Raw genomic sequence first — 14,876 nt, forward strand, 5'->3', positions numbered from 1 at the left:
CTTACTATATGAGGGGAACCTACTCTCTACAGCCTGATAAATGTAAATTACCTCTGTTTTCAAGGAATCATATAAATGTGTTTCATCCGTTTTGGAACAGCCGTTTTGGCGAGTGAACGTAAAAAACAAGTCCGCTTTCGCTTAGAAGGTAGTGTCACTTTTACTGAACAAAACTCACATATTTCACCTTGAACTCCTTGCGTGCCATGCCAAAAATCTTATACAAGATTTTTGTTATGTCCGGGATTCTGTTAAATATGAGTTTAAATGTTTCTAAACGAAATGGAACTGTCAAAGAGGGAAACAGACAGTTCTTTGACGGGAATAACCCGCCCAAATTGCGAAGTCGGTCTTTGACAGCTAAGTTTCGGCTTCCATATAAAATCACGTAGAAACTAGCGCCACCGAAATTCCAAAATACTGTATTAAACTTTGCAGGACTATACCATGACGCAAATGCGAGCGAGGTGATCGGGTAAAAATTTCAAGAGAAAGCAATAAATTATTGAATTGATAGTTCTTATCGTGTAAGGAATAATTGTCGACGTCGAACCGTGTACACGTGCCGATGTCATTATCATTTGTTTATTGTAAAGTGACCAAGTGGGTGATATATTAACAATAACATAATTGATTGTGTGTGAAAAATTACATTTCTTTCCCGTTTCGATAAGGATGCATTTACGGAGTTTATTTATTGTATTTCTACTATCATTTGCGTGTGGACAAGACAGACAGGTGGGTTTTGTATAACAGTTTTTTTTTAAGCAAAATAAAGCTATGGCTCAATGCTGTTGTCAAGACACCCCTTTTTTCTTATCTCTTTGTGTTTAGAAGGCGAAGGTCGATCGTATTGGGTCATCATTAGATTCTCTAAAACATTTTTTGTTTGTTAGTCTCTTTTTACGTTTTGTTAAGTACCTAGTCATTTTTTAAATTCTTAACCCACTTTGCAAAATATTTACCAACCAACTAGGTATTCGACTGTTAAACAATCATTATAACTTCCTCATAAACGCTCCTAAGATGAACCACTGACCAAATTATAGTTTACATTAATAAAAACTACTTTCTGGTTATGTTAGGTTTTTTACAAAAAAGGTTGTACATTTTCTTTTGTAGTTAGCCTTGTCCTGGTTCACATGAGTATGTCAATTAATATCCTCCCACCAGAACAAACATTTAATTAATTAAATGTTCAGGCTTAAGCATTATCTAAATGTATATAACCTAAATTGCTAGAATAATTTTGTTTGCTTCTACATATTATAATGTATCTAATGACTAAGATTTTTTTTTGAACATCCTCCTTGTTACTTAATGTTAAAAAGTGATTGATAGTAAATTTTTTATATTTCATAAAGACTATAAATAGTTCTGCAAGTTAGCAAAACATTCAAAAACCTCAAAAATTATTTCCAAAATAGGAAGAGGATTTTTTATTTATAGCTTTCCAAAATATTAAAAGTTGCTATTACAGGTTGTAAAGTTAGCAATAAAAGTATTTTTGGTGCTGCAAAGAATGTCACATAAAATTATTTATTTATTTACAGATAATATCAAGCCTAAACCCTGGCTGCGAAAACTGTGACGTCACCCTCGTCTATGTCAAAGCCGTCGGCAGCCATGACACCGTCCACCAGCTATGGGACTTCTCCCGAGGCATGCCCACCATCATATACCTTATCACCAAGCTCAATTCTACGGTAGAAGTCACGTGGGATGGCAAGGAGCCTACCCAGTTTAAGATTACTGATAGACCAGTTTACAGCTTTGCTGCGACTATTGATAAGGTAATTTTTAACAATATAACAATATTTTTTTGTCCAATCACAGGTATATCATAGTATCAAGGTAAATAAAACCAAAAATGTAAATTGACAGACCATGTACAACAATCTTCCTCATATCCTGAAGGTAATAAAAAACGTAACTTTATTAGGTAAATACCTTATTACCTTTATTAGGTATTTACCTAATATTAGAAGGCAGGTACCTGTGTAAATCAAGGTACAAAAGTACCTGTCTGTTGGCTCAATTCCTCATATAATTTTATACATACAATACAATATAACAACGAAATAAATGCTAGTTACATTTATTCATCAATAGATGACCCACTGGAATCCATCATTTAATACTCTAATGTATATAATTGGTTATTGGAAATTTCAAGTACATTACTCAGTGGCCATCTGTTCTGAATTACGTCATTTGTGCAGCTGATACCGAAAGGCCCACATTTTACATCTCACTTAGTAATATTATAAATGCGAAAGTTTGTATATGCTATTGTACGTTTGTTACTCTATCACTGTTTATCCGGGTGTCGGAAGTTGTTCTCTCGCGTCGCTGATACTGGGCAGCTAGAACAACATATGGGTAACTTTTTATCCATGTGCGTGAAATGGTTGCGTCGCATGAAACCGGCAGACGGAAGCTAGCCAATTAATATGTTTATAGTCCATGCAAATATAGTCCCAATCTAACAAAAGTATTTACCAGATTGGCCTATATAACCCATATTTATCGTACCATTATCATAATATCATCCCTGTTTGTTCTGAAATTCTAGCTTATTGATACCAAATACAAACATGACGTAAGTATTTAATAAACCGACCCACATAGCTTACAATAACATTCGTTTATTTACAAATAATTGACGGCATTTCGGATGTTGTATTATAATACCTAACTGAATTAATTCAATTATTTCTTCCCCTCTTTAAGTGATCCTTAAATACCAATTTCCTTGTACAATCGAACAATGAAGTGCTTTGATTTGCTTCCCAAATAACGTCAGATAAAGCTATCGCCAAACTTTTTGTCATCACGTAACTTAGCACAAATCGTTGCTCAGTAAAACATCCGAATTGACAACTTCCTCACTTTTAGGAAGTCGGTTAAAAACAATATCGAGTTTTGCGAGTACTGTATCAAAATTGATACGCTGGGAATTTCATTCGTCAGTTCTTGTTCCAGCAGAAAAATAGGAAGTGATTAATGGTGGGCGTTTGTGGGGATATCCTCTTGCAATATTAATTTTCAAATATAGGTATCATTAGTTATATTTTTAAATATAGGTAGTTTTCAGCCTAATTTACATTAATTAATCATTTATTCGGTTAACTGGTTTGTGGAATTTAGATAGGCAGTCACTTCATGTAAAACACTGTTACACTCTGCTGCATCTGGTTAGACTGGAAGCCGACCCGAACATAGCATTGGAAAACGCTAGACAGATGATGATCAAATGAATTTCCTCAAAGCCCACTGAAGGCTGTTAAAAAACTAATAAAATGGTAACAACTTAGAATTTTTCTAAAAGCTTTTAAATCCTAGTGGGCACTACAAAGCCCTGCAGAATTAGTTACATCCTATTCCTGCTTAATTAACTAATACCTAACATTTGCTAGTTCAATAAAATGATAAGTTCATACATTTGGTCTAACTGCCGATACATGAGTCATAGGTTGTGTCCCCATTCCATATTAGCACAAACTTAGATAGCAAAGTGTCCCGTGACTATGCTCAACATATGCGATTAGCAACTTCATTTTAATAGGGATAAGGTTGAAAATGATTTGATGGCACTGTGTCACGTGACTTTGGTAACACATGCGAATTACAACTCTATTATAATATGAAAAGGGATTAAAATTATAAAAATGAACTTTCAGAGCAAAGTACTTCATTAAAATGCAATATGTTGATAGTGATAGTAATCAAATTACTAGGTATTTTGTAATGATTTGGTCCTTTTTGAAAATCCAGGGTTTGTGTTCCGACTCATGGTCCAGAAATCATGATTCTAGCTAGATGATCCTATGACAATTACAACAGCTGTATTCCATATGCCTAGAACAAAAGGATTTTTTTTTATATAAATAAATAATGCCTGGACACGTTTTCACACACGGTCGGTTAGCCCCATGGTAAGTTATTAATTAACTTGTGTTATGGGTGCTAACACAACTGATAAACTACGTATAGCTACATATATACATATTTATAAATACATATTGTAACACCCAGACCACGGCCAACAAGCATGCTCATCACACAAATGTCAACCGAACCGGGAATCGAACCCGGGACCTCAGGTTCGGCTGTCCGGCATGGTGACCATTGCGCCATCGAGGTCGTCCAATGTGTCATCAATAAATATTTACATAGCCAGTTAATGAGGTTTAACTTAACTGTGCGAACCGTATTTATTTAACCGATACATTAGTTAACATCTTAAGAAAAATATACGCAAATATTGAATGCTACGTACTTTACAGTACATCCAATATCAACTCTTACTATTGGCCGGATGTAAATAATGTAAACTGATAACTGATTCTTATTAGCTCAGTTGTTTAGAACCAGCGTAATGCAACGTTTGCCAAATACTCAGGAAATTACGTATTCGGCAAAATATGATAATAACAACATAATGCACTCGACTCATTGTTTGTGTAGAATGTACGATGTATGATGCATTGTACAAGTATATAAAAAAATCTAATACTTAATAATTGGGGAAGAAATAAAGTTTAAGAACTCTCGGAGTTCAACAAAAGCATAAAAAAATATTTTTAGGTGCATTATTACAGTGAATTATAAAATTACGCTTTATTTTCCAATTAAATCTTCCAAAAAGCATCCGACCATCCGGCCATTCATGGAAAAATCATCATTCCAAACCAAAGAGCCACCAGTAGTAGTAGTAGACCAGTAGCGGCGTAAAGGGGAGGGGGGGGGGCTGAGGGGCGGTCCGTCCCGGATGCCATTTCGGTCGGCACATATATGCACGACCAGGATGGCGCGGGCAGAAGGGACAAGTCACTGAGGGTGCCATTCTAATCTGCAAAGCCTAGGTTCACTACCAGTCACTGCACGCTATGCAAAAACAACTGACGCTCTACGCTGGCGATTTCTAAGCTGTTTAGGAGGTGGAGAACTTGTGTGTCCCAAAACTCAAAAAATTCAGTTTTTGACTTTCCACTGGTTTTTTTCAAACTTGTTTGAGTATTTTTGTGTTCGAAGACTCAAAAATTTCGCGCTCGCTGCGCTCGCGCCTTTCACTTGACATTGGCTAGTTTCTTTAGGCATCTTTGCGTCCCAAAAATCAACAATTTCGTGCTCGCTACACTCGCGGCTTCTTCTCTTTACAGAGGTTTTTTTCACACTTGTTTGGGTAGGTACCTTTGTGTTCCGCTGCGCTCGCGGCTTTTCCACACATGTTTGCATTGTTTTTAATTTTAATAACATCGTCTTTTATGATGGAGTGGTGGTAACTTGTATGCACGTGATACATTGACTGTTAATGCAGCTTTCTGTTAATGAGTTTTGTGTCCCAAAACTCAAAAATTAGGGACTCGCATCGCTAGCGCTTTATAAGTTTGCAGTGATCTGTCTCCGGTTTCTTTATGGTAAACCTAGCAATAAGCATCATTAATGATATCTACACGATTTTTAAGTACTTTAATTTACATTTTTTTTTTTATATTTTGTAGTTTTTTTTTGGGGGGGCAATAGGTAGTCCGCCCCGGGTGCCATCTGATGCTACGCCGCCACTGTATTAGACAACATATAATTAACGTTCTAAACCTATTTCTCCCTTTCAGCTGCAAGAATACAATGACATAAACAGCACCGGTCAAATAGACAACAAATGCCCACAGCGGCCAGTTCCCCTCCGTGACGTGGTGTGGAAGCGAGGAGACACCGTCCTCACTGGTGACGAGGTCATGGTGCACATGCGAGGATACTTCCCCGACGCCCGGCAGAAGGGCACTGTTGACATGAAGGTAGGTGTAGCTCAGTCCCCCTCCGTGACGTGGTGTGGAAGCGAGGAGACACCGTCCTCACTGGTAACGAGGTCATGGTGCACATGCGAGGATACTTCCCCGACACCCGGCAGAAGGGCACTGTTGATATGAAGGTAGGTGCAGATCAGTACTTTGTTATAAGTGTCCCCCCCGTGACGTAGTGGAGACACCCTAGTGAGGACACTTGTTTTTAGTTTTCACATAGCAGCCGGAGTCTGGAAGTCAATAATTGGCATACCCGTGGATCGGAAAGCACGTAAATGTTGGTTCTGCACCTGATCTCTCTCAGGTCGTGTCGAATTGCCATTCCATTGGGCTATGAGAGTGTACCTGTGTCTGCGCAAATACTTGTGCACAACTAGCTGGTCTTCTTACATGAGAACAGCCGCCGAGGCCGAAAATCGGCCGTGGACGCCATTGCAACAAACCTACTCCTATTATTTGATCTATTATTTGCATTGCACCAGACAAAGTATGGTGCTATGCTAAAGTGCGATTCCTCTGGACATCCACTGACTGTTTTCCTATTTTTTATCTACTGTCATTGAGGCCTTATAATCTCAAATAAGAAAAAACATTAGACTTATTGCAACGATATTAAGCAGTACTTTTCTCAACCAACAGCTAGACTTGCTCCCCTACAAAGACTACGCAGTGGAACTTCCCCATCTCATCCACACAGCGAACTCAACCCTCATAGACGTCAGCCTGGTGAACCTCACGACTTCCCGCGACTATAACGCGTCACGGTTCGCGATTCATCTGACCCTGGTCAGCACGGATGCCTGGAGCGATGCTATGAAGTATACCATGAGGAAGAGCCTTGATGATGAGCATACTCCTGGAGTTTTTGAGGTGAGTTTTTCTTACGGTGTGTGTGCATAATAAAGGGTATAGTCCCCAGGCCGGCGAACAAATTTTTTTTGATACATATACATTTAAGACTTTGTGAGTGCCTTCCTTACGATGAGTCCGACAAACTTTTCGAATGCGCAAATTTTGGTGACGCTGCGTTTTTTAATGCTTGACTCCTGAAATTGTCGATATGACGTGACTATGGGTCTTCGTACATACACGTTTCATTTTTTGAGATTCGTTTAATAAAGTTAACTAGAGAATGGTGGTCAACTTGTCCGATAAAGATCGTGCTGCGTTTGGAGTGTCCACCATCCTGAAAATGTCGGTATGACGTCACTACGACTCTTCGTACATACACGTTTCATTTTCTGAGATTTGTTTAATAAAGTTAACTAGAAAATTGTGGTCAACTTGTCCGATAAAGATCATGCTGCGTTTGGAGTGTCCATCATCCGAAACATGTCGATATGACGGCTATATTCCGTCTTAACATACCACTTACCGATTCTTAGTATTTTGGAAGACATAACTGACCTAAGGCATATTATTGGTACTTTACATTGTGTTAAGGAATAACATCTCACTTGAAGTTATGAGCCATATTTCAATCAAAAGATCTTTTTAAGCGCAAGGTTGTATTAGCATAACTCCGACAAATTGTAAGTACTTTAAAAGCTAGAGCTTTTCTAAGAATATATTATCGGTAGGTTCTGTCAAGCTAATCCATTACTTCTTTAGTAACAAATTATATATTATTTGAAAAACCTTTCCAAATGAAACATTTCGTGTTAACATATTTCCGACAAATTGTTAGTAGTTTAGAAGCTAGAGCTTATTTAAAATTATAATTATTAATATATGTTTTCAATTAAATAAATCCCATCTCTAGTAATGAGTTATACATCATTCAAAAGACGTTTTTAAATGCAACATTTCATATTAAAAAAACTTCGGCGAATTGTTAGTATTTCAGAAGCTAGAGCTTATATAAGATTATTTTATCGATAGGTGTTTTCAAGTTAATAAATCCCTCCTGTAGTAATGATACATATATCATTCGAAACGACTTTCTAAATGCAACATTTACTATTAACATACTTCACACCAATTGTCAGTACCTTATACCAAATCTTAAAATATATCTATATTTTCCGGACGGTGGACACTCCATATGCAGCATGATCTTTGTCGCACAAGCTTACCACAATTTTCTAGTTAACTTTATTAAACAAATCTCAAAAAATGAAACAGGTATGTACGAAGAGTCGCAGTGACGTCATATCGACATGTTTCGGATGGTGGACACTCCAAACGCAGCATGATCTTTATCGGACAAGCTTACCACAATTTTGTAGTTAACTTTATTAAACAAACCCCAAAAAATGAAACGTGTATGTACGAAGAGTCGTAGTGACGTCATACCGACATTTTCAGGATGGTGGACACTCCAAACGCAGCACGATCTTTATCGGACAAGTTGACCACCATTCTCTAGTTAACTTTATTAAACGAATCTCAAAAGATGAAACGTGTATGTACGAAGAGCCATAGTGACGTCATATCGACAATTTCAGGAGTCTAGCATTAAAAAACGCAGCGGCACCAAAATTTGCGCATTCGAAAAGTTTGTCGGACTCATCGTAAGGAAGGCACTCACAAAGTCTTGAATGTATATGAATCAAAAAAAAATTTGTTCGCCGGCCTGGGGACTAGTATTAAGGGCTCGTGATCGTTGGTGTTTTGTGTTTAGGTTGACAACAAAGGAAAACTGATCTCTGCAAACTTGTCATAGTCGTTAAATGATTTCTACTTACATTCAATTCTTCATTACTTACATTACAAAATATAATCGAATCACTGTTACATTTTGTTTTCTTCAAAGTTAATATAAAGACATTTCTTAATATTACACTGAAAAACGGCCACAATGCAGTCCACCCATGTAAGCTTAAATATAGCAAAATGAGCATATTTGGATACTATTTAACTAAACCAGAATTTTTCATTCCTGACATGAAAAAAATAAATAAAAACTATCACTTAATTCACATTAACTGACTGGCTTCTTAATTACATGATTTTCTTATTAAACATTAAACGTTTATTCTATTCTATTCTCAGATCTTCGAGATAAAAACGCCGCGGTCCGTGTCTTCGGACGACGGCGGCTACGTGCAGTTCCGGCCGGTCAGCTACACGGAGCCCGAGCGCAGTGTCTCGTCCTCTACCAACGCTTATATCAGTAATTTTACTAGGTACGTTATATTGATGGTTTAGATTTAATGTGGCCAATATACAGTAAAATTTGTTTTATGTATGGTTAGAAACGAAAGTCCATTCATCCATTAGCACTATTAAAAGGTTTTTTTTAGAACTCTAAAATCTCTTATAAGTAACTGTCACTACAGAATGATGCAAGTCGCCTCCAACAGGTATCTGTGGAGATCTAAGGGGAAGGCCTATGTTCAGTAGACGTACTATGGCTGAGATGATAACTACAGAATGAACTGACCTGAACATCTGCGAACAGCTATTACTCAAAGAAAATGTTTGACCAATTTCTGTCAACAAAGTTAAAGCTCAGTTTGTATGTTTACTTGCTAGAAAGCGCTTATACACATGCTCTGATTTGAAAACTTTACTCTTTCTCCCCAAGAGATGCGGGTGCAACCACTAGCGGATCCAATGAAAATTACAATTTTAACATAATAATTATTACGTTTACAACAGCACACATCTCCCCAAATCGAGCACTCTCCGTATATTCTACCGCGACTTCAACCGCGACAATCTACTAGTACAAGACACGTTCATATCGTTCGGCCTGCCCGGCGACGGCAATTATAAGCAACATAATTATACTTCTTGGTGAGTCGAAAGATTTTTTAAATTATTGTAGTGAATATCGCCTTTTTGAAAGCCTTACTTGATTTTGTCAAGCTAATCTAAAAGGCAAATTAACTTTCTTATACATTTATTCATCACACAATGCTGCTGTGAATATTAAGAGCATAATAAATGTAAAAAAAAAAAAAATAAAAAAGGGTATATAAAAACAAAATACTTTTGTATAATTTGTACAAATTTTTTTCAACAATTTATATTATACTTTAATTAAAATGTGAAAATATTGCTTAAATCATAAATCTAAATTTTTGGACAATAGAGCGCAGAAAATAACTTGTGAAGAACATATCAGAAAGAAAAATATCTTACTAAAGTATACGCTTTCCCCTACAGGTCATTTTCAATAGGCTACGGAGTTCCCCCAGTAGAAAAATTCTCTCTCTTCGTGATCATCATAATTTCAATCGGCCTAGGCGTTCCAGTGCTCCTGGCTCTATCAGGCATTACCTATGTCTTGGCTCGAAGGTGTAAGCAAAGAAACCCCCCCACCAGGTTCACTGATGACGAGTAAAAAAGGTAAAAATGTACTGTAGTTTTGGAATGATTGGTTTTCTTACATATCTATATGGTATGCAGAAATATGTAAAAATATATAATTATTGTTACATTTTTCAATTTTGACGTGAAAACCCGGTGCGTCTGAATAGCCATTTTTGATAAAAAAAAGTCCTGATGTGTAGATTATTTTTTGGGAGAGTAAGTGCCGATAAATATAAAAATGTGATCTTTATGACACACAATATAGGTATAGAAAAGCATAAATTATAATCGGCTCTAATATTTACATAATATTTACATTAATTTTAAAAATTAAAAATAAACTTATATATACAACTTAAAACTAATACATAGCATCAAAAAATTGCTCCTCATCGCTGTCACCGGGTAATGTACCCAGAAGGCTGGCAGCATTGCCACGTTGGATGGCAATGCTCAACCTCTGTGCGAAATAAAAGCCAGCCCTTGGGTCACGAGAAGTGTCAACAAGGCGCTTAGAAATTTCCTTTGCAAGCGCGTGAGCACTCGGACCCCACGGCCCGAGAGTTTCAACCCCAAACGGCTCAAACATGTAATTCCCGATAAGGCTACTATATTTGCGCCGTTTGAGGTCTTCTGCTTGTGAAGCGGCGGAGCCGACACAACACGCAGTTCTAGGAAGATGGGATGGCGCAAGAGTGTCGACGCAGGTCGCGTCCCACACTAAAGTCCTACCCATCTTCCACGGAAATAGCGACATGCCGTCTGGTCTCTTGCCATCGTCGCGTGCCAAACCATTTGGTTCAAGTACGGCTGGCACGCCGACGGCAACAAGAGCCCGACGGATCACGTCGTTGATATTCGCATGTCGTGGTATGCGGCCCGCACTCCGGCTGCACGACAGGCCGTGGTGACCGAGGCTGTTGACAGCTTCCCCGCAGTGGCAGCGGTGAGGAGTGCAGCATGAAGCACCCAGACGCAGGCAGACAGCGAGTCTGAAAGTGGTGTCGTCAAACATGGTGCCTATGTTTGCCGACGGAAATGCGTGAAGCCAAAGACCTGACTCCCATTCACCCACAGCCAGTAGGCGTGCTCGCTCCGCAGAAGTAATTGACGTATCAATGAGATTTTTCCGTATTACTCTGCAGAGCGGCTCATCCCACTGTCTCTGGGAGGATGGGTTGGCGGGTAGATCGGTATTCGGGCATGTGACTTTCCAGGCATTAATAGCCTCCGCCAGGCATGGCACCTCAAAATTGATCAGTGTAATAGGTAGGATTTTCCTGATCAATTTGTCAGTGCCATGGACGGAGGAAATAAATGCCGGTAAACTAATACTGGAAATTTTGCGGACGCCAAGCCCTCCCATACGGATGGGAAGTGTAGCTTGAGACCAAGCTTTGTCGTCCAAGGCCACATTTAAAATTGATGAAAGTGTGTGTCGAATTATTTTATCAATTTGATCCAAAAGGTTGATGTGCTTCCATAAATGAGAAGCACGCAAGATGTAGGTTAATTTGGGGCCAAAGCAGCAGTATCGTAGGATGGTGATGGCTGAATGTATATTAATTTTGAATAACCTTTCCGAAATATCATTGAAATTTTGAATTTTGTTCTCAATAAAATCCGAAAATGACTCTTCTAGTACTGGTGACCCCAGGAGGCAAAGAGAACTTTTGTCTATTATTTTTATGCCATCGGCTACTGCGTTAAAATCGGCTCTTAAGCCAATGCATGGCATATTAATGGTGCACAAATAAATTAATAAATATTTAAATGTGATTAGAATGAATATTGAATTTAACTAATAGTATTAGAATAGAATTGAATGTTACCCAAATTGAATGAATCATAGTATAATTTTGTGCACTATTATTTATGAGAACTTGACGAAAAAATATCAAACACTTATTAAATGACGCAAATATTTGCTTAGCACTTAAGTAGTTATAATTATTTTTATATAAATCGTAGATGGAAATCTATCTTTTAAATGAAATCTTATATGGCCGAGACTTAGTCCAATTGACATCGTAATTTAAGTTAATAACGATCCATTTATAAAATAGTTTATTTTATATACATTATTCTTTCAGACGTTCTCTTAAATTATTTCGACAATAAAAAATATTTTTATGTATTTTTTTTGTTGACTGTGTTTTTTTTTTGACATTGCATTATTTTTTAATTGAATCAATCGTAGTCAGATTAATTTTGACATTGTAAATTACAAGTCGTGTATGTGGTTTTCATATATCCATTTCAAGTGCCTGTCAATGAAATATTTTCTTCTATAAGTTACAGTTTGAGAATGAGCGCTTTCAAATAAGCGGATTATTATTATTAAACAAAACAATTACTACTACCGGTTCGAGAGATAACACCCGAAACCCTTCGTACTTGTATCTCCAAATAAAATTGGGATAACGTATACGCGGTGCTAAATCCGCTAGTGTGAAAGTGCTCTCATACATCAGTGCATAAGTTTAGGTGGTTTAAGAAAGCTAATTGAGATCTTTTTTTTTAATATCTAATTTCTTTAATTATTAATTTCATCACCAAATTCCCATTTCATTTCTATATATTAAAACTTTATCTAGGCCTTAGAAAATATACTTTTGTACATAAGTAATCAAATATTGTATAAAATTTAACAGTGCTATGTTGAATTAATGTTAAAAATTATAATATTGTTCCAAAAATATGACGATAATGTGATGTTACAGTATTTGAAACCTGTTGAAAACCATGAAAATAACTATTATATCGCATTAGTTTTAAGATTTCTCATTTTGGCTATTTTTTCTATAATTGTTCTTTTGTGATACGATACATTTTTAAATATTCGGTTTTTCGACTTTTATTGCAATTCATATTTTTTTGTAACTTCAAGGTTTGTTAATCTCAGAAAAGTAATTGTTTGTACACAGTTATAGTATGATTAGATAATCTAAAAACTACCATGGATCTTTGGTACCTATTTCAAGTTATAAATTAATTAATTGAATTGAGTGACTTCAACATTGATTGTAAATTACATTTATTTTTATAAACGAATTTTGTACGTTTTTGTAAATTATTTTGTAGGCTTGATCGTTAGCTTTGTATTTTCTGATGTGATATTAATTTTGATTATGTCTACTTGTTTTGTAAATAGGTTTATGTGTTACGAAATAAATGCACTAGTATTGTAAAAAATCCTCTTTTTTACTTTATTGGCACCCTTTATGTCCGACCCTGTATAAATAAATAATAATTTCTACATTTTTTTCACTGTTGGGAGGCTAAACTATCCCTAAGTTATATTATTTTATCCAGATATGGGAAGAATGTATGAACTAAATACGCAATACCAGGCAATTAACCTCCGATAGCCTGTAGCACGAGCCACTACGCAGTGAACTATCCCTCTCATAAATCTACCACATTCCTTATGATAACCACCCTGTCCTCAACCAAGCAAAATACAACCTTATTGTGAGAGAATAAAGTTGATATTACCACCCTATTCACTATCAAAGCAAATACTACCTTACTGTTAGGGAATAAGGTTGATGTTACATTGATGTGTTTGAAGAATGTAGACTGACATAATTAGTACTGATTGTGTCGGCGTACTTCAGGGAAGATAGCGGGCGTCGTTATGATATTTGATTTATTTTGTATAGTGATAATTAATGATGCAATAGGAATGCGAATTTCTGTAATCTTTGAACCTGAAGAAGCAGGATGAAACTTGTCACATTATTGGTGAGTTGCACCATCAATTTCAATAATGTCTGTTGATTTGCTTACTGATAGGAATTTAACATTACTTGTATGCAATATTACGGCGCGGGTTCGATTCCAGGTCAGGCAAGTACCAATGCAACTTTTCTAAGTTTGTATGTACTTTCTAAGTATATCTTAGACACCAATGACTGTTTCGGATGGCACGTTAAACTGTAGGTCCCGGCTGTCATTGAACATCCTTGACAGTCGTTACGGGTAGTCGGAAACCAGTAAGTCTGACACTACTCTAACCAAGGGGTATCGGGTTGCCCGGGTAACTGGGTTGAGGAGGTCAGATAGGCAGTCGCTTCTTGTAAAGCACTGGTACTTAGCTGAATCCGGTTAGACTGGAAGCCGACCCCAACATAGTTAGGAAAAAGGCTCGGAGGATGATGATGTATGCAATATTAAATGATTAAATCACCGTAAAATTCCCTTGGCGTAAATTTGACTTATGCTAAAAGAGAGAATGATTTTCATGAGGTCAAATAAAATACTAATTAAAACTTAAAAATAATTTATTTAGGAAATGAAAAATTAAAACAGTTATCACAAACAATATGTACACAACCTAATAGGAAACTAGGAGTCCATAACTCCGTACAATGCATTTATGAATGTTTAAAGATGGATCACGCGAGGCAGGCTGAGGCGACATCTGGTTAAGCAGGGATATTACTTATATAGACCGAAGACACAAAAAAATGCCGTAAAAATTAATGTATGAATCATTTACCTTAACCGATACATAGTACTGAAAAGTTGCGTTCTCCGCTTGAAAATTCAATGGCTTAAGCCATGTATTCACTGAGAAACAATTGTTTATAAACACTGTTTCAGAAACAAAATCTACGTGTTTCTGAAACAAATAATTTTGTTTCAGAAACATATAATTTTGTTTCTGTAAACACTACGTGTTTATCGAATGTTTCTGTGCTCCCCACTAGACATGGGCAAAATGTGTCATTGAAAAGAAAAGATAGATATGCATCTTTCAATCACTGGGATATGAATCACTCTTTCATATCTTTATATCAGTAG

At 36.7% G+C, this 14,876-nt stretch overlaps 1 protein-coding gene across 1 annotated transcript; it reads left to right on the forward strand.

Moving 5' to 3' along the window:
• Positions 1-448: 448 nt before the first annotated feature.
• LOC124636991 (glycosylated lysosomal membrane protein A-like) lies at positions 449-13,262 on the forward strand. The gene is made up of 8 exons (XM_047173290.1): positions 449-738; positions 1,554-1,793; positions 5,619-5,801; positions 6,447-6,677; positions 8,802-8,935; positions 9,411-9,548; positions 9,921-10,354; positions 11,779-13,262. The coding sequence occupies exons 1-7, from the start codon at positions 676-678 to the stop codon at positions 10,096-10,098; spliced, it is 1,167 nt and encodes a 388-aa protein (XP_047029246.1). The 5' UTR covers positions 449-675; the 3' UTR covers positions 10,099-10,354; positions 11,779-13,262.
• Positions 13,263-14,876: the final 1,614 nt, after the last annotated feature.

Source organism: Helicoverpa zea, chromosome 15, assembly GCF_022581195.2.
Source record: "Helicoverpa zea isolate HzStark_Cry1AcR chromosome 15, ilHelZeax1.1, whole genome shotgun sequence".
Lineage (NCBI taxonomy): Eukaryota > Metazoa > Arthropoda > Insecta > Lepidoptera > Noctuidae > Helicoverpa > Helicoverpa zea.